General features: G+C 45.5%; 1 protein-coding gene across 1 annotated transcript in view; it reads left to right on the forward strand.

Moving 5' to 3' along the window:
- Positions 1-18,701, forward strand: part of BCL3 (BCL3 transcription coactivator) — a 69,349-nt gene that overhangs the window by 36,691 nt on the left and 13,957 nt on the right. Inside the window, exons 3-7 of the mRNA XM_083162682.1 lie at positions 9,875-9,983; positions 13,345-13,540; positions 16,186-16,274; positions 16,658-16,735; positions 17,696-17,863. Of these exons, the coding sequence (XP_083018808.1) occupies positions 9,875-9,983; positions 13,345-13,540; positions 16,186-16,274; positions 16,658-16,735; positions 17,696-17,863 (640 nt within the window). The remainder of the gene's footprint in view (positions 1-9,874; positions 9,984-13,344; positions 13,541-16,185; positions 16,275-16,657; positions 16,736-17,695; positions 17,864-18,701) is intronic.

Consider the following 18,701-nt stretch of genomic DNA (forward strand, 5'->3'; position numbering starts at 1 on the left):
GATTGCTGTGCAAAATTCTACTACCAACTACAATCTCCCTGAAACTAGTTTTCAGAATTAGGCAAGTATGTGTCTCCACCTTCATCCCATATCCCCCCCCCCACCCCCCCCCTTTCCTCCCAACTCTCTCTCTCGCGCTGTCTCTCACTCTCTCTCCAATCCATCTATGGAGGGGATTCTGGTTTGCTCGGTAAGCTGCAAATTTTAGTATTAATAAATACAAATACAGTCAAGTAAATTAATTAAAATTTAGATAAATATTGCACCCAAAAAAAGAACAGCGCTGTGAGCTGCTCTGGCATTTTTTATGGATGTTTTGAGGATCTGCAATTTTCACACCTATTTTGACAAATTCCCTTGGTACTTAAAGAGTTAATTAACCTTTTCTGTTCTATATCTCCGTGTGTGTTCACAATACATCACTCCTCCCAATGAAATACTGTTAAGTTTCACTTTATAGTAAAAGCCGTTTCTGTGAAATCCCTTCACTTCCTAAAAATGACACACTAGTTATCCCTCCCCCCAGTGTAACCCCTGCCTTAAAGATACTGGGGGTTATTCTGATTCACTCGGAAAGGCACAATCACTCTCTTGTGCAGAGCGGAGTGGTCGGGATGGGAGATGTTTTGTGATAAGAGATATATGCTGGTGCAGTATGGTTAATAGCTTTGACGTATCTTCAATATATTTTCTCAACTAATAAATCCAGTCACAAAACAAAGAGCATAGCCGGCTTGTGCTAGAAAGATTATGTTCATGTGACAACGCAGGGGGTTATTCTGATTCACTCGGAAAGGCACAAACACTCTCTAATGGACAAAACCATATGCACTGCAGGTGGGGCTGATGTAACATATGCAGAGAGAGAGTAATGGTGCCCACAGACGCTACAATTGTACTGTGCTATGCGTTTTTGTATGTACAATGGTTCTATACAATTTTTCTTCCAGCTTGCTATGAGATGTGCACTTGGATGCATGCGATGCGATGTGATGAACCCATGTTTGTAATGTTAAATTTTAGATGTAGTCTAAAAAGTACGTGCAGCACGTACTTTTTTAGACATACAATATCGGGCTCCCGGGAACGCGCATCGCATCGCACAAGCCTATAAACACCATCCAATAATTGTACATAAGATGCAATTTGTGCTTAAAAAGTACAAAACGCATTCGATAATTGATGCGTCTGTGGGCACCTTTAGATTTGAGATGCAATCTAGTACAAAAAGTATGTGCAGCACATATACTTTTTGTTGAGATGCTAGAGGGAGCGCGCATCTCATCGCACCCAACAATTGTACCGTGTATGGCCTTCTTAAACCAGAAATGCTAGGCAGCTTTATTTTTACAAAGCAACTTAAGCTGCGTACACACCTGGTGTGGTGCGGATTAGCTCACAGACAGTGTCTAGTTAGACATTTAATAGGTCAGCACCAAAAGGACAACATGCACTATGTCGATGTTGACAAAAGGATGACCTTGCCGAAATCATTGACATGCACTAGGTCAAAATGGAAAAAGTCGACACATGAAATGGTCAACATGTGTTTTTCAGATTGTAGACCATCAATTATGAAAAACTCCAGTATATTTTTGGATTGTGGGAGGAAACCGGAGTCCCCAGAGGAAACCCATGCAAGTACGGGGAGAATATACAGACTCCACACAGTTATGGCCATGGTGGGAATCGAACCCATGACATCAGTGCTGTGAGGCAGTAATGCAAACCATTACACCATCCGTGCTGCCTCATTGCTATGTCATGTGTCCACCATTGCCATGAACGCCATTCACAGACATATTCACAGTGTTCCATACCCATCAACGGGCTTATATCTGCCAGTGTATACCCAGCTTTAGAGATGAGTTTGCAGAGCAACAAGGTTTTCCCCAGGGAAAAAGTTACTCCCTTAATTTGCTTTGCTACCAACTCAAAATCATCGCCTCCATTTCACTAATAAGCTCTGTACACAGGAGCCGGATGACTGCCTGACATGGGGGAACCCGACGGTCAGTATCCCGACATCGGAATCCTGACTGCTGGTACTCTGACAACGAGGATCCCGACTCACAGGGGCTATTCTCCTTGTGGGGGTCCACAACCCATATAGAGGGAGAATAGAACCTGTGGAGAGCGAAGCGAACCATCGAGGCTGCAGCACAGCGAACACAGTGAGCCGGCAAGGGGCTTCTTTGCGCTCGCCCTCATGATTGAGCACTGGCAGTTGGGATTCCAATGTCAGTATACTGACCGTCAGGATCCCCCCTTTCGGTGTGCCATACCACACCCCCTTACACACAGGGCTACCTGGTCCTCCGTGCGCTCGACTCCGTGATGCAGAGGAGGCTTGAAAAGAATGTATGGTGATAGCTGGCTGAGTGTCTCAAATGTCACAAGTTGTGCATGGCTGGGCTAAATTATTAATACAGTTTTGGAATTAGCTGCCAAAGGAACAATATGATTGTGAATTCCTTTCTGAATGGAAGGAAGCATAATAACCTGTAAGAAACTGGAATGTTTATGAAATACATGGTTATTAAAATATTGGCTGCATATTGCAAAACTGTGTAGCACAAAGTTCAAAGTCAGAATTGCACTGTATTCACATGGTTTTGTAAATCATAACACGTGAAGTATGGATGAGGTAAGGTTACATAGTTACATAGTAGGTAAGGCTGAAAAAAGACTTGCGTCCATCTAGTTCAACCTGATATAGATATCCATTGCTGATTTGGTAGGTTCTGGTATTTTACAGACAAATTATATTTCTTATTTGTACCCATGGATGTTTTTCTCCAGTAAATGTTTGTCCAACTTTGCCTTGAACGCATTTAATGAGCCAGCCGTTACCACCTCTCTGGGAAGAGAGTTCCAGAGTTTGACTGTTCTGACCGTAAAGAAATTCTTTCTACTAGCTGAATGAAATCTATTTTCTTCTAATCTATACTCATGCCCTCGCGTCCTAGATTCCTTTCTAGTAGAAAAGAGGGTGTGTGACAGTTCCTTATATTGGCCCTTGATATACTTGTACATGTTGAGCATGTCCCCCCTTAAAAGTCTCTTTTCTAATGTAAATAGTCCCAAATTGCTTAATCTCTCTCCTTAGCTTAAATTCGCCATTCCCCTAATGTTGCTTGCCTTTGGACTTTTTCTAATTCTATGATGTCACCTCCGTACTCGAGGTGAGGTCTCACCAATGCTTTATACAGTGGCATAATTACCCTTGAGTCCCTAGTTTCCATTCCCCTCTTAATACATGCCAGAATTTTGTTGGCCTTTTTTGTAGCTACATTACAATGGGCACTACCATCCCAGTTTGCTGTCTATTTGGACTCCTAGATCCTTTTCAAGTATGGAATTACAAAGTTACTCTCTGCTAAGGTTGTAACTTGCACACTGGTTGTGTCTCCCAAGGTGCATAACCTTACATTTATCTACATTGAACCTCATCTTCCATTTTTTTGCCCACTCATGTAGAATTGCAAGATCATTTTGAAGCATGGTGACATCTTCTGATGATTTGATGACTTTGCTAAGTTTTGTATCATCCGCAAAGATGGATACATTGCTGAGTAACCCTATCCCAATATCGTTAATAAAAATGTTAAACAAAATGGGCCCCAAAACCGAACCCTGGGGCACTCCACTTAGTACCGTTATCATATCTGATACGGCACCATTCACAACCACTCTTTGTTCTCTATTACATAGCCAATTCCCTACCCATCTGCAGATATTTTCACCCAATCCTAGGTTCTCCATTTTATTAATCAATCTCTTGTGTGGGACAGTATCAAATGCTTTAGCGAAATCTAGGAAAATCACATCTACAGCATTTCCATTATCAAGGTTTTTGCTAACCTTTTCATAGAACCCTAGTACAGGGGTGGCCAACCGGTCAGAGGCAAAGAGCCGAAAAATATCAGTCGTCAAGCCAAAGAGCCAACATCATGCGCGCGCCGAAGGCGCGCGCGCCAAAAAGGGGAGTGATTGGGGGAGTGGTCAGGGGCGTGGTCATATGACACAAGGAGAGTGGCCACATGACAAAACTTTATGCCCCCAGTGCCAGATATGCCCACCACAGTGCCAAACATCATATGCCCCCCACAGTGCCAAACATCATATGCCCCCCACAGTGCCAAACATCACATGCCCCTTAAAGTGCCAAACATCACATGCCCCTCAAAGTGCCAAACATCACATGCCCCCCACAGTGCCAAACATCACATGCCCCTCAAAGTGCCAAACATATGCCCCCCACAGTGCCAAACATCATATGACCTCACAGTTAGGAAGCTGGGCCCTCCAGCACAGGTGTTGCCCACAGTGCAACACCTATGCTGGAGGGGCCAGCTTCCTAACTAAAGGGCCCACCTAGAGGGCCAGGAGGGCCCAACAAACAAATGAGCCACGGGCTAAGAGGGCCCGACTAATGCGCACACAGGCCAGAAGGGCCTGAATTTGCCCACGGGCCTAGTGCCCAACACCCGGTGGTCTAGGGTGGATGGAGGGTAGGAGGCCAAAGGCCCCTACCTGGTGTTGGGAGAGGCCGCTGGGGGGAGCTTCGTCAGCTCTTTTGCTTCCCACCCCCGCTGGCCTCTCCGGGAGCCATCTTCTTTTTTCTTGCAGAAGGCGCCGGAGATCTTCTGTCTTGATCCCGGCGTCTTCTGGCCTCTTCAGCGGCGCCGGAACTCTTCTCCCCGCCGCCGTCTTCTGCGCCATCCTCCGGCGGCTTCTCGCGTCTTCAGGAGCGCTCCTGCGCTCCGCCGGCGTGGAGAAGACTTTTCGCCCTCCCGCTGGCGTCTGATGTCAGACGCCGGGGGCAGGGCGGAAACGGCGCGGCGAGCGCTGATGGCTCGCCGCGGTCGTTTCCTATTGCCCGCCGATGCGGCGTTTTGAATTTGGCAGCCGAATTGGCGCCAAATTCAAAACCCCGCTTTGCAGACGGGAGGCTGGGAGCCGCAATTTACAGCGCGGCGAGCCGCATGCGGCTCGCGAGCCGCGGGTTGGCCACCGCTGCCCTAGTAGATTAGTTTGGCATGAACGATTTTTCACAAACCCATGTTGGTTAACACTGAGTAGACGGTGATGATCTAAATATTCCTGGATACCATCCCTTAAAAATCCTTCAAATAGTTTACCCACAATTGATGTTAAACTAACGGGTCTGTAATTAGCGGGATCTTCCTTTTTTCCTTTTTTGAATATTGGCACTACCTCTGCTATTCTCCAATCTTTTGGTACTATACCTGACGATAGTGACTTGCTAAAGATATAATGTAGGGGGGTAGCTAGTTCATCCCTTAATTCCATTAATACCCTCGGATGAATCCCATCTGGCCCTGGTGATTTATTTGTTTTGAGTTTGCTTAGCCTCAGTATTATTTCCTTCGGCGTGAAATCCACAATGAGATCTGGCTTATTTGTCCCTTTTGTGGTAAATGTTCGTTCCAGTAATTGTAATTGCACATGCGTTAATATAAATTTACAGAGGCATAGATAAAGGTACAGAATGTGAGTGTACAAAAGAGAATTTAAACTATCATCCTCCAATAATTGGAGCAGTAAGTAAATTTAATCTAAAAAAAGTCCCACAAAATAATAACATTTAATAAATGTAAAATTAAATATTCAAATCTCACTAGAGAGTCAAGTCCAGCCCAAGGACTTGACGCCAGGGGGAAAGGGGGGTGGGGGTTCAGCTTACTGAATTAAACAGAAGCATAAGAACAGCTATCTCTGTGATTGCTATTACCACTACTCCAACAGACAGCAGTGGCAACTAGATGTAAATTCGTGAGCTGCTGTTCACATATGTGCACAAACAAGGGCGTAACTACCATAGGTGCAAGGGGTGCAGCTGCTATGGGGCCCAGAGCTGAAGGGGGCCCATCTTTGCTGTTTAAGTAATATGTTTTACATACATTTATCATCATCAGTTGCTAAATAGGGGGCCCTTGCAAACTTTTGCTATAGGGCCTACAAATATCTAGGTACGCCTCTGTGCACAAACGCCCATTGACCAGCAAGGTAGCCAAACCTAGACAGTAAATGGGTTATTTTTCACAAACCCCTTCATATAGGAAGGTTTGGAGATCTGGGAACCAAATCCATCTGAAGATGGCATAGATTCCTGCTGCCCAGTAAATGTTAATTTTCACCTACTTTTGAAGAAATGATTGGATAAAGAATAGACCGGAACCTTGATTTAATATGCACTGATCAGCAAGAGGAATCAAAAGAGTATATACTGTACAGAAAGACCTCTTCTATTTCCTCTCATCACTACCTCTTCCTGAAGCGCTTCTCTTATTAATGCGCTTCTTTTAGAGATTTGCTTTGGACCTACTGGCCTGATTCTAAGATAGTCTTGAAGCACTGCACAAACTCAGGAACTGCAATTTACATACTTTATGTACTTTTTTTTCCATGGATGCAATGAGACTGACGTACTGTACCTGTGGTTTACTTCCAATTCTGCATGAATTCCATGATAATTTGGAGCATGAAGCTGCCTGTGTTTCTTGTTAGCAGAGACTGAGGGTAGGAGTTGTGCAAAGTACAAGCAGCCCTTGTAAGCTATTGCAAAGGGGCATCTGCGCACCATGTTTTTTCAGCGGTTATTGAAAGGAAGCAAGTATACAATAGGTACAACTTTAGAAGCATTTCTTGCAGCAAGAAAGGGCTGTAGTCAATTTTTACCTACGGGCTGCAATCTACCCAGGTAAAATCTGCGACTGTGCAAGTCCAGACGCAGTCTGTGAGACTGCACTGGATTCACTATGATTGGCAGTGGCTACTTATTGGAAGTCTGACCTGCAAGTCACCCAGGACAGTCCCATTGGGAGGTGTTCCCTCCCTCTGAGATGCCTCTATGGGCGGCCGGACCGGGGACAGAGAATATGCTTCTATGGACTGCTGCCGAAGCAGCCCATAGAGGCTGGGGCCCAGTGCATGCGCAGTACCGAAGAAGCTACTGCGCATCCGTTGGTCATGCGACCGCAATGGGGGTCAGGACTGGCAGCAGGGACCAGAGGGAGGAGCCCAACATTTCAGCAGCCCCACTTCTCCACAGAGGTAAGAGCCAACACTGGCTGTAGTCATTTCCTCTCCGCAATAGTGTATGAGTACAGGCTCGATCTCCCTATCATTGGGGGAGATTCTTTAAAAATCGTGGCTCAGCTCCGCCCCCTTCGCCGCCCATCGCATACATAATTATCGCATATGTTCTAACATATGCGATAATTATGGCAAAGGACAGCTCTTGCGTTAAGAGCTGTCCTTTGCAGTGAGAGTCGCTGGGTCCCATCGGGTCCCGGGGCTTCCCCCTCCTTCCCTTACCTGGCGCTGCTGCTGTGCCGGGCTCTCCTCCTTCCTGCACCCGGAAGAGGATTTTAGTGCAGGGAGGAGGAGGTCACAAGTCCGGGCAGCACAGCTCTGTGCTGCCCGGACACAGGTAAGGGGGGGTCAGCGCGGGGCGGCGGTAGGTTGGTGCGGGGCGGCGGTGGGTTTGCGTAAGAAGCCCATAGGCTTCTATGGGGCATCGACAAATTTTTCTGACGATGCCCCCCTCCGCGGTAACCCGCATTTTTTGCTTAGAGAATCTCCCCCATTATGAGAACACATACAGATGAGTGCACTCTCTGACTCAGAATTGCTGGTGGGCACTGAGTCTTATTGTCGCAGCATAGCTATGACACCATCCATGTCTGACCATAATCTGTAGAACTCCTCCTTTTTGGTTACATGGGGGGTACCTAAGTAAAGGACCCCATCCACTAGTCAGATTTGGCTGGATTTCTTCAGATTCAGATGCATCTGACAGACCGATCTGACAAAAAAGACCAAATCTGAACTCCCTCAGATCAGATATGCGGCCAAGTCTCAGATCCATCTGACCAACAAATCTTGAGGCCCTCATACACTATACGATTTGGGCTTGATTTCACCCAATTTGGATGGATCGGGCAGTGAAATCGGGCCAAATCGCATGTCTAGACACCACGTCCGATCCGATGCGTGGTCCCGTGTGCATTGGATCAGAGTCAGGAGGTCGGACCTGCTGCACATAAGATTTGTTAAATGTTATGTGCAGCCTCCAGGAGGGGACGCTGTGAGGTGGGCCAGGGAGGCTGCAAGGTGTGCAGGGGCAGCAGGCAGGGGACGCTGTGAGGCAGGCAGGGGCAGGCGGACGCTGGTGAGAAGAACAGAGAGCTGGGCAGGAGGAGCAGCAAGAAAAAAAAAACAATACAAATGAATGGGCAGCCAATGATTGGCTGAGCGCTCTTTCATCCAATTGCTGATTGGCTGAGAGAGCGCTCAGCTGCACATTCATTTGTATGGGCTTTTTTTTGTCTTGCAGCACTTTGACTGACAGATCCCTCTCCCCCTGCCCATCTCTCCATTCCCCCTTGCTGGCTCACCGGCATCTGTCGCCCCCCTGCTCTCTCCACCTTGCCCAACACTCAAGGGCTTACTGGTGTCCCACACCCGTTGCCTCTATGTCCGCCCGCTGCCTCTATGTCTGCTGCCCCCCTGCCTGCAGCTCCCCGGGAGTTTCATAGGATAAATCGCATGGGAGTTATCCTATGCAAAACTTGGCACATCAAATGCCTAATCGTGTGTCCCCCTCCCTGGGGGCTGCCGGGGAAATCAGGTCCAACTTGTCCTAAGGACTAATGTATGGGGGCCTTTACGTGCTGCACCAAAGATCCATCTGATCTGAAGCTGTCAGGGGTTTAACATAGAATTGACCAGTTGTATCTGACATAATAGAGTGAAAAATTATCCCAGGATCAGATCAGATATCTGGGAGAGTTCTAGGAAAATCTGAAGAGATTTGTAGCTTCAGATATATCTGCGTAGTGGATGGGGGCTTAAGGGAATGTCAAACAATCCGTTCAAATTAGTTCATTTTTATCATAGGCTAATTAATCCTTAAATATCTGCTGCTCCAAGGTTTATAATCAGAGGCGTAACAAGAACCTTATGGGCCCCATAGCAAAGTACCCTCAAGGCCCCCCCCCCCCCCCCCCCCCCTAGCGATAGGGTGAGTAGGTGACAGCGATTGGGGGAGAGAGTGAGGGACGGTGACAGTAGATAGATAGCGATGGGGAGAAAAGGGTTTGCTACATCACTGCTGCAGCAGCGCGGACGGGACTCCAGCGCTCAGCACCAGAGGTCCCATACACTAACTGCAGGTCAGTGTATGGGGCTTCTAACGCTGAGAGCTGGAGTCCCGTCCGCGCTGCTGCCCTAACATTTAAAATTACCGTCACTTTCACCTTCCTCTCCTCCAGCTCCCCCGCCCCGTCCATCTTCTGGCTCCAGTCCTATGGGCGAGGCCGCTGCTGCTTCGCTGCAAAATCCTCCTCCTCTAATACTCCTTCACCCTCCAGTGCCGACTGGTGCCGAGACCATTCTGTGCGTTGCAGCAGGAGGGCGGGCTTGACGGACACCTCCCCGGCACGCTCCTGCGCTCTGCCCTGCAGTGCACACTCGCTGGTCTGGTGTGACAGGGTGCAGGGGATGCAGCGGGCCCCTGGTATTGTCCGGGCCCCATAGCAGCTGCACCCCCTGCACCCTCGGTAGTTACACCACTGTTTATAATCTTGTTGACCCAGTATTCTACTATTCTTCCCATATATTTTGCAACTGTTCATCCCTCTGCCACCTCCCCCAGGTCAATTCCACTTATGTCCTTCATGGATCTTGTATTCTAATCACTGATCCATTCAACCACTTCTGATATATAACCCCACCCTCATTTTCAGGTGTATTCACTGTTACCTCTATTACGTCTCGTCCTTTTTCGTCAAAACCCCTACCCATATTCTCAGATGATTACCTGTTCTATATTTTCCACTTACAGAGCATTGCATATTGCAGTGGTTCATGGAAACATTTCAGCTGCCCAGCGAGTGATCTCTCTGCTTAAACATGGGAGAAAAGATCTGGATATATTTAACAACCTCAGACAGGTAAGTGACAGGTTTCTCATCTCTCCAGATATCTCTGTTATTGTATTGGGAATAAAGTCCCTAAGGGCTATTTCACATGCTCCGGCTTCTCCCGGGCGGCGAAACCCACACAGAAGATAATAATGGATATGATTGTGTCCATTCGTACGGGACGGCCCGGCCGCCCGGTTGCAGCCGGTCATCACCACTGGAAGGGATGGCTGCCGGGCTGTGGCCATCCCCACCATTCTAAACTTCTGTGTGAGACACGGATTCTTGGCCGTGCGGAGTTTCGCCGGAGCGTGTGAAATAGCCTTAATGGTGTCCATACACTACTGCAAAAAGTCGCAGCAGTGTATGGCCATCCGATACCCCTTGAGCCACGGTTCTTCGGCATGCAACGTATCGCATGCAGTCTCATTCCCTGCCGTCATGAGGGGAGCCGAGTTGGAGGTCAGACGGGCAGCAGGTCCAACCTCCGACTTCTAAAAGATTCACAGGTGGAACTAATTATTTCACTTGATTCTGTGAGGATACATGGAAATCACAGGTGGAACTAATTATTTCACTTGATTCTGTGAGGATACATGGAAAACATGCACTATGTGGGGTCCTGAGGACCGCCTTTGAGAACCTGTGGACTATCCTATTAAACTACAGTAATGTTCATGGCTTTTAAGATTATGTAATAATATAATAAAACTAAAATAGTAGCATATTCGATGCCGAGTCAGACACAAGTCACTTGCATCTCCACTTGAGTAACTTGGTATATGCACAAAGATGTGTACCGTAGCACTGGGTTGCCAACCCTCCCGGAATGGCCGGGAGGATCCCGAAAATCGGGTCCCCCTCCCGGCCCCCCGGAAGGGGGGGGGCAACCCTCCCGGATTCCGTCTGTCCCCTCCCCCCTCGTGTACTTGGTGGTGGCGGAGGCTTTAAATTGCCGTGATTCGCAGCATTTCGGCCCAAGGGGGTGAGGCTAAATATGCAAATTGTGCATATTTAGCCACGCCCCCTCATCGGAGACCCGCTTATTGCGGTATTTGATATCCATTACTGGGGGCAGGGACTGATGATGTCTCCATCAGGCCCCGCCCCCAGAAGTGATGTTGACAGTCTCCTCTCCAGGGTTCTCCCGGAGAGGAGATTCTAAAAGTCGGCAACCCTGCCGTAGCAGCTTCTTGTAGAGGGATTGTGATGCAAATACATTGCAGCATGCCGCCTGCATATGCAGCACAGCATGTTTCAATAGGATTCAATGAGCGACAAGCACAAATGTTTATGTAAGTGCTCCACTATGCCACAATCAGTGCTCTGCGATGCAAAACTGTACGAGGACACATCTGTAGGAGCGCCATGCTAAATTCTACTATCAACTATAAAACTAGTCTTCAAAAGTAGGCAAATATAACCTGTATTTTATAAAATATATTTTCTTCCGCCACAATGTAATATTGCACCATTAAACCCGTATAATGTTATGTGAGAGCACAGATCAGCTGACATAGCTGTTCTGCACAATTAGTTCACTGTTTCTCACTCTTTCGGGAAGTCACCAGTTCCTGGGGGATCCCCCAAATGCTTTGTTTTCTATATTTCCCCCTGACAGTTACAGTACGATTGACATTCAGTAAAATATACATTTCAAGTTAGAATTACATGATCACAAACATGGCATAGTAATATAACTCTCACATATCTCCCTACTGTGGATCTCGTGATACAAATTAGCTGGTCCCACTGGTGTATTTATAATGGGTATAGTATGTGCAGTGCTCATGGGCCCCCGGGGCCAGGGGTGGCCACACTGCACACCCCGCACCCATTTTTTTTTAATAGTTACCCTGTGTAGTCCAGTGCCGCAGCAGCATTGCTGCAGAAATTGCTCCTGGTGCCCAGAGTTAAGAGTGGCGCTGGCTAGGGAGGAGGGGGCCCAGAAGTAGACTGTATACAGGCCTCCCCTTCTCTTTAGAGGCTGGTCCATTTCAGTATAAATGAACAAAATCTGTGAATACAAAATACAATAGGAGTGAGACAGTCCTGTATCTTGCTTTTGTTTGACTGCATAGTCCTAGTGGTCACAGGTGTCATCTTCAGCAGAAGCTTGCTGCAGTACCCGGGTCCTTCTCATGATGGGTGCTTGCATCTCCTGTTGTATTATTTAATGTGTAGAGAGCCCGGGTATGGGTCATAGGGTCGACACAAATAATATCAACAGTCAATAGGTCGACCACTTTTGGTCAACAGGCCATAGGTCGACACATAAAAATTCGTCGCAATCGGCCAAAATCAGCTTGGAGTGTGGGCACCTTTAATTCTTCATTTAAAATAAGAAGACATCTGTAGGTATGGCTCAATGGTTCATGATCTGTGCCCCCACACCCCGTCAGCGACATCCTTCATCTTCGAAATTTGTATTCACTTGCACATCGGGTCCCAATTGCTAATGAGGTCACTGGGTACACTCATCATGCAGCATCTACTAAGCATTCATCTAGTGAACAGGTTCCTCAGAACCCCCCACAGTGCATGTACTGCAGGTCTCCTCACAGGATCAAGTAAAATAATTAGCTTCACCTGTGGATCTTTTAAATTGTGTCCATCAGTAATGAGTGCACCTGTTGGGTGACCTGGAAAACATAAATTGTGTGGGGTCCTGAGGACCGAGTTTGAGCAACACTGATTTAGTGCAGTGGTTCCCAATCTCAGTCCTCAAGTAGCCCCACTAGTTAATGTTTCCTGGTCAACCGGCAGGTGCACAGGTGTTCTCATTATTCATTGACACATTTTAAAAGATCCACAGGTGGCATTAATTAATTCACATGTGATTCTGTGTTGAAACCTGGAAAACCTGAACTGTTGGGGGTACTTGAGGACCGAGGTTGGGAACCACTGGTCTAGTGCCTCCGTTTTTACACCAAATCACATTTGACAAAGGTTCCTAAGTTTGAAATGTATGCTTCTTATATGTATTTTGTATGCTGTTATACTTTGAATACTGGATACACACTGGCCAATATATCAGCCATTGTAGCTTGAATGACCGATATATCATAAGCTCGCTGGCGCATGTGGACCCCTGACATCAGTCACTGACATGTGTTCTGCGTAACGCACCTTATAGCGCACAGAGGATAGATGTACAGTATGTGGACACATCGGTATCTGCTTCAGCTTGCATGTATAGAAACATTGTAATCATTTTCCTGGAAATTGTACCGAAATATTGTAAGCTATGAGTCAAACACCCACATCATTATAATACTGTTCTATCTGTTATATCACATTTTCATGGTTCATCTACGCATCACTAATTAACCGCTTCCTGACATGTTTTCCCCCTTCACTGTTTAATACTGTCTTTATCATCCTGCCTCAGACACCACTTCACCTTGCTGTAATCACTGATCATCCAGACCTTGTTGCTCTCTTACTGGAACACGGATCTTCACCCCAGATTCCAGATCGGAATGGACAGACTTGTGTTCATTTGGCATGTGAATATGAAAGTATTAGTAGCCTGGAGGTCCTGATGCGAGCTGGAACTAGGAACCTGGAAGCCACCAACTACCAAGGTGTGAGACAACTTTTGACTGCAATAATTGTATTATATAAGTATTATTGCTAAAAATTTACCTTAAAATATTTAATTCATATCAGGGATATTTTTATTTTGAATGTTAGAACCCATAGCAACCAATCAGATAGCACTTTTCCTCAGTCTTGTTTGCGCTACTCTTAGGGCCTTATTCTGCTCTGTACGGTGGGACCGTATACGGGCGGATCGGGGTTTTTTTTCATCTGCGCATGCGTAGCTTTCGCAATGCGCAGGTGCGGCGACCTCACACCGCTCACGGACGGGTCTCTCTGTGCGAAAAAAACAGTCCGCAAGAGTACGGTCATTGTGGGCGGCATGGGGGCGTTTTTAGGGGAGCGGCCGGAATGAGGAAAACTGGGCGTAAACATGGGCGTACACGGGGGTGTGCACACAATATGTACGGTGCCACAGCCGCCTCGATCGGCGAACGCACCGTGCATTTTGGACCAAAAACAGGCGGACGCCAAAGATAGCTCCAGACCACCCCTAGCGATACCGTATGAGAGCGGACACCTGGGTCTGTTAATTAACGCTGATTACTACACAAACACATACACCTGAATGTAATAAGCAATGCTGCAGTCTATTAAGTCCAAACCATTATTTCACTACCTGCAAGCCACACACAGCCCTCAAACACATTGGAAGCATATCTTTCTACACTTCTCTACATGTAAAGGTTGGTTTCATTTTAGGTAAGATTCATTCAAAGACCTGCTTATATATGTCAAGGTAGTTATTTTATAACCATCTACACCCATTCAGAAAGTGTTTTTGTATACTTTAAAAAGCAGGAGACTCAATTCACAGAAGTCGACATGTCAACTTTTTCACTGTAACACCAACATAACTTTATTTAAAAGTAAAACCAATGTGGGGACACATAGATAGTGATTAAAATGCAACATTAGAACATAATAAATATACATGTAATGAGGGTTAAAATGTTGTTTTATTAGGGTGTTTATTTAGGTAGACAATTGAGTTAATAGAAAACAATTATTGAATAACAGAATAATTAATTAATTGTCTTAATTAGAATTGAAAGGCAAGATTTACAGTGCCATATACAGTATGTGAAGGGTATGCCACCGTGTAAGGACGTACGCTCACTCTCACGAACGGTGACACACGCTGAGTTTTCCATTGAAATAAAGGCGAGACCCGTCCGTGCACTGTGGCGTACGCTCAGATATACGGAAGATGTCGGTGTGAAAACGGACGAGACCCGTCCATATACGGTGGCGTACGCTCTGTTGTACGCCAGTTAATGGTGTCTAAGCGGAGACCCGTCCATATACGGTGGCGTACGCTCAAGTGTACGCCACTCCCCATTGTCGGTATTTGTGACCGTCCGTATGTGGCTGTTCTGTGGGCGGACTTACGCTCACCGTCCGCGTACGGGAAACGTACGGTGAAACGGACCGTACATACGTTTCACCGACCTAACCAGAATAAGGCCCTTACTTATTTTTCACACGACACCTCTTCTTCCCTGAATTTCACCCACTATTATGGTGATGTCTAAAGGAATGTTTCCACACATTTATATCAGGGTTGCATATATGACTCTCCCCTTTAGGGAGGAAATGGGTACATATAAGTACCATTATCTAGCTCACCAGAGGTGATGGTAATCATACTTTACCAGGGAAGTCCAGGAACACACCATTTTCTTCCTGAAGGAGAGGGATTTTTATTGGGATTGACATTGCTGAAGTAAACACCTATGTAATCCTTTAGATTTTTTTTTTTAAATGCAATTAGCACTTCACTCTAAAGGTGCCCATACACGTTACAATTATTATATACAATATCGCATCTCATCGCATCTCGGCTTTGCGATGAGATGAGATCTAGTACAAAAAGTATGTGCAGCACATACTTTTTGTACTAAATCTCATCTCATCGCGGAACCGAGATGCGATGAGATGCGATATTGTATACAATAATTGTAACGTGTATGGGCACCTTTTGTAACATTGGGGGCCAGATGCACTAAGCTTCAAAAGTGATAAACAACCAATCAGCTCCTACCTGACATTTTTCAAACATAGGGGCAGATGTATTAAGCCTTAACAAGAGATAAATGCCAGGGTTATAAAGAGAGATAAACATCCAGCCGATCACCTGCTAACTGCCATGTTACAGGCTGTGTTTGAAAAATGTCAATTAGTGATTGGTGATGTTTCTCTCTCCTTATCACCCTTGCATATATCTCTTGTTAAGGCTTAATACATCTGCCCCATAGTCTGTGACATGGCAGGTAGGAGCTGATTGGCTGGCTGTTTATCATTCTACAATTTATCACTTTTGGAGCTTAGTGCATCTGGCCCTGGACCAATTTTCACTATTACCCGGCGATTAATATTCAGCATCGTCGGTCAGGGCCAGTGTCCTCACCGGAGAACACTGGCCCTGACAGATCGCTCAGCACACAGCACTGACACTGCTGAGCAGTCTTGCTGAGTGATCTAGCATCGCTCAGCACAATCTCCCCGTGTGTACACCCCTAACAGTATTCAACAAGATAACGAATGTCTTCTAGCTGTCTCTAATTGTGTGTAATGTATCATAGGCATACCATGTGATCCACTTTCCCTATTTTATTTGTTCCTTCAGGTATGACTGCTCTGCATGTGGCAATCAGCACAGGACGCAGGGATATCACTCTGTGTTTGCTGGAGCATGGAGCTGACGTTAATGCTGTGGTATGATGCCCATAGGGGGTAATGGGCCCCAAAGTAATTTTGTCTTTAAATGATGTGTTTTGTAATCTTGTACACAAAAACCCCAGAATTGTGTAATAATGGTCTGGATTCCTAGTATATACTTTCACATTGCTGCAGGCACGGCTTATCTGCACCAATCTCCTGTACTGTCTCCTTAACACTGATTCCTTTCCCTACTTTCACATAGCTGCCATTTCCTGATTGTTTGAATTGTTCACATCTAGCATTCACTACCAGGAGTATGAATAAATAGGATGATGCTGGTACGTGTAGTTCCACAACAGCTGTAGAACAACGTATTTAGGCCAGCAATGGTGTCACCACCATAAAGATTTACCAACTGATTTTAGCCTTTATTACAGGACATAAAGAGTGGACAGAGTCCCATATTCCAGGCAGTGGAGAGCGGCTCTGATGCTCTCGTTTCCCTTCTTCTTCAGGTGCGTGCTATCTTGGTTACCTGTCAGCTAACGTTGTGCTCTGTAAACCAGGGGACAGAATCCAGTGGTCTTTATAGTCATCATTTAACTCCTCTGCCTCCTCCTCAATTTTCATTGAAAAGTACCATTAGTCAGAAAATTTGTCAGCCATGTTACTGTCCCTCTTGGAGGCCTTGACATTGATTATAATAATTCCTAAAGGGCTCATTCTGAGCTGGATACAAAAAAGTAGAAACAGTAACTGCCCTAAATATTTACATGATGGGAACACCATGGGAATTTCTGGCAGAATTTATCCTCTGGCCAATATTCAATGCTCCCGATTCACCGTTTTTTTTTCGGCGAATCGTGCCGTTTCATTCCTTGCGGTGAATTTTTTTCACTGAAAATATGATTCACCCTACTCAGTGTTCACTGTTCGCTGAAAGCAGTGCCAACAAAGTAGACAATATATACTGGATTTAGAGTACTCTAATGTGGATGATGAGATCTTTAAGGCTGCAGCTACATTTAGCTTCCATCTTCTCACCCCCAGTGCCTGTTATATAAAAATATAATACTTAACCCCTTCAGTGGTGGATTTTTTTGGGGGGAGCCCTCCCCACTGGGTGAGTTTTTTTATGGGGAGCGCTCCCTTAAAAAAAAACACCACTGCATCCCTGGGTCCGGGCAGCGCCGCTGAACTGTCAATCAGCGGCTGCCCGGTCCTGTGCACCCGCAACCCATCCCCGGCAGCCGGCTTGTCATAAGCCGGCGCTCCCGGAGGGGAGGCGTGGCAGAGGGGAGAGAGCCTGAGTTCAGTAATTGAACTCCGCAGCGCTGCCCAGCTCTAAACAGTGGCAATCCCGGAAAATTCTCGGGATTGCCACTGAAGGTAAGGTAAACTGTGTACGTACACACGGTGCAATTTACGTTAGTCAGAGTATGCCGCTTCATGATGTTCTGTGTATTTTCCTACAGCATGGTGCTAAAGTCAATGCAGTGTCCTATGCTGGTAACACAGCATTACACGTGGCAAGTGGACGAGGTCTTGCAGAGATAACACGGTTACTGCTGAAGAGTGGCGCAGATGGTAGTATAAAGAACTGTCACAACGATACAGCCATGATGGTGGCGAAGGACAGAAAGGTGAGCTGAGGGTGGGAGGGAGCGGTACATGAAGCTATAAATCTTATACAGTATGTAGATTTGTGCCCCTCTATATATACATTTTTGCATAGTTTTGACTAAATACAAATATCTGCTGTTTTTCCTTTTCAAAATACACATACAGATACATTTGTTATCTGCACTAACATTAGTGTATGGTATTGCAAATCTGTGTATACAGATCTGTGAATTTGTTCATGTTGCTATCATCATGACATTTAAGATTAAACTACAATTTTAAAATAAATGGACCTGGCATCACCTGGTCTGTTCAGCCACTTAGCCCCTTTAGTCGCTGCACCATCCTCCCTGCCCATTATACTTACCACCCTGGTTCTCGGTCCTCTTTAGTCATGTTGTTGTGGAGTATTTGGGCACATCACATCACTATAAGTGTCATAATTCCATAGCAATCATTTATGGCATGAGCCCATTATTAGAACATCCCTGAGAAAGAAGAGAGATTATATATATATATATATATATATATATATATATACACACATACATACATATATATATATATATATATATATATATATATATATATATATATATATATATATATATATATATATATATATATATATATATATATATATATATATATATATATATATATATATATATATATATATAGAAAAGAAATACCCAGCGGACAAGTCCTAAAGTATGGGATAAAAGGAAAAATACTGACAGTTTTTTTCAGGCGCTCCACTCTAGTACAAATTCAACGATGTATCCCGATGGTGTTCCTCAATAAAGAAAGAAATAACCAAAATAGTGTGTTACCCCAATAATTTGAATATCACACAAA

The sequence above is a fragment of the Crinia signifera genome, chromosome 19 (assembly GCF_055691185.1).
Source record: "Crinia signifera chromosome 19, ASM5569118v1, whole genome shotgun sequence".
Taxonomy (NCBI): Eukaryota; Metazoa; Chordata; class Amphibia; order Anura; family Myobatrachidae; genus Crinia; species Crinia signifera.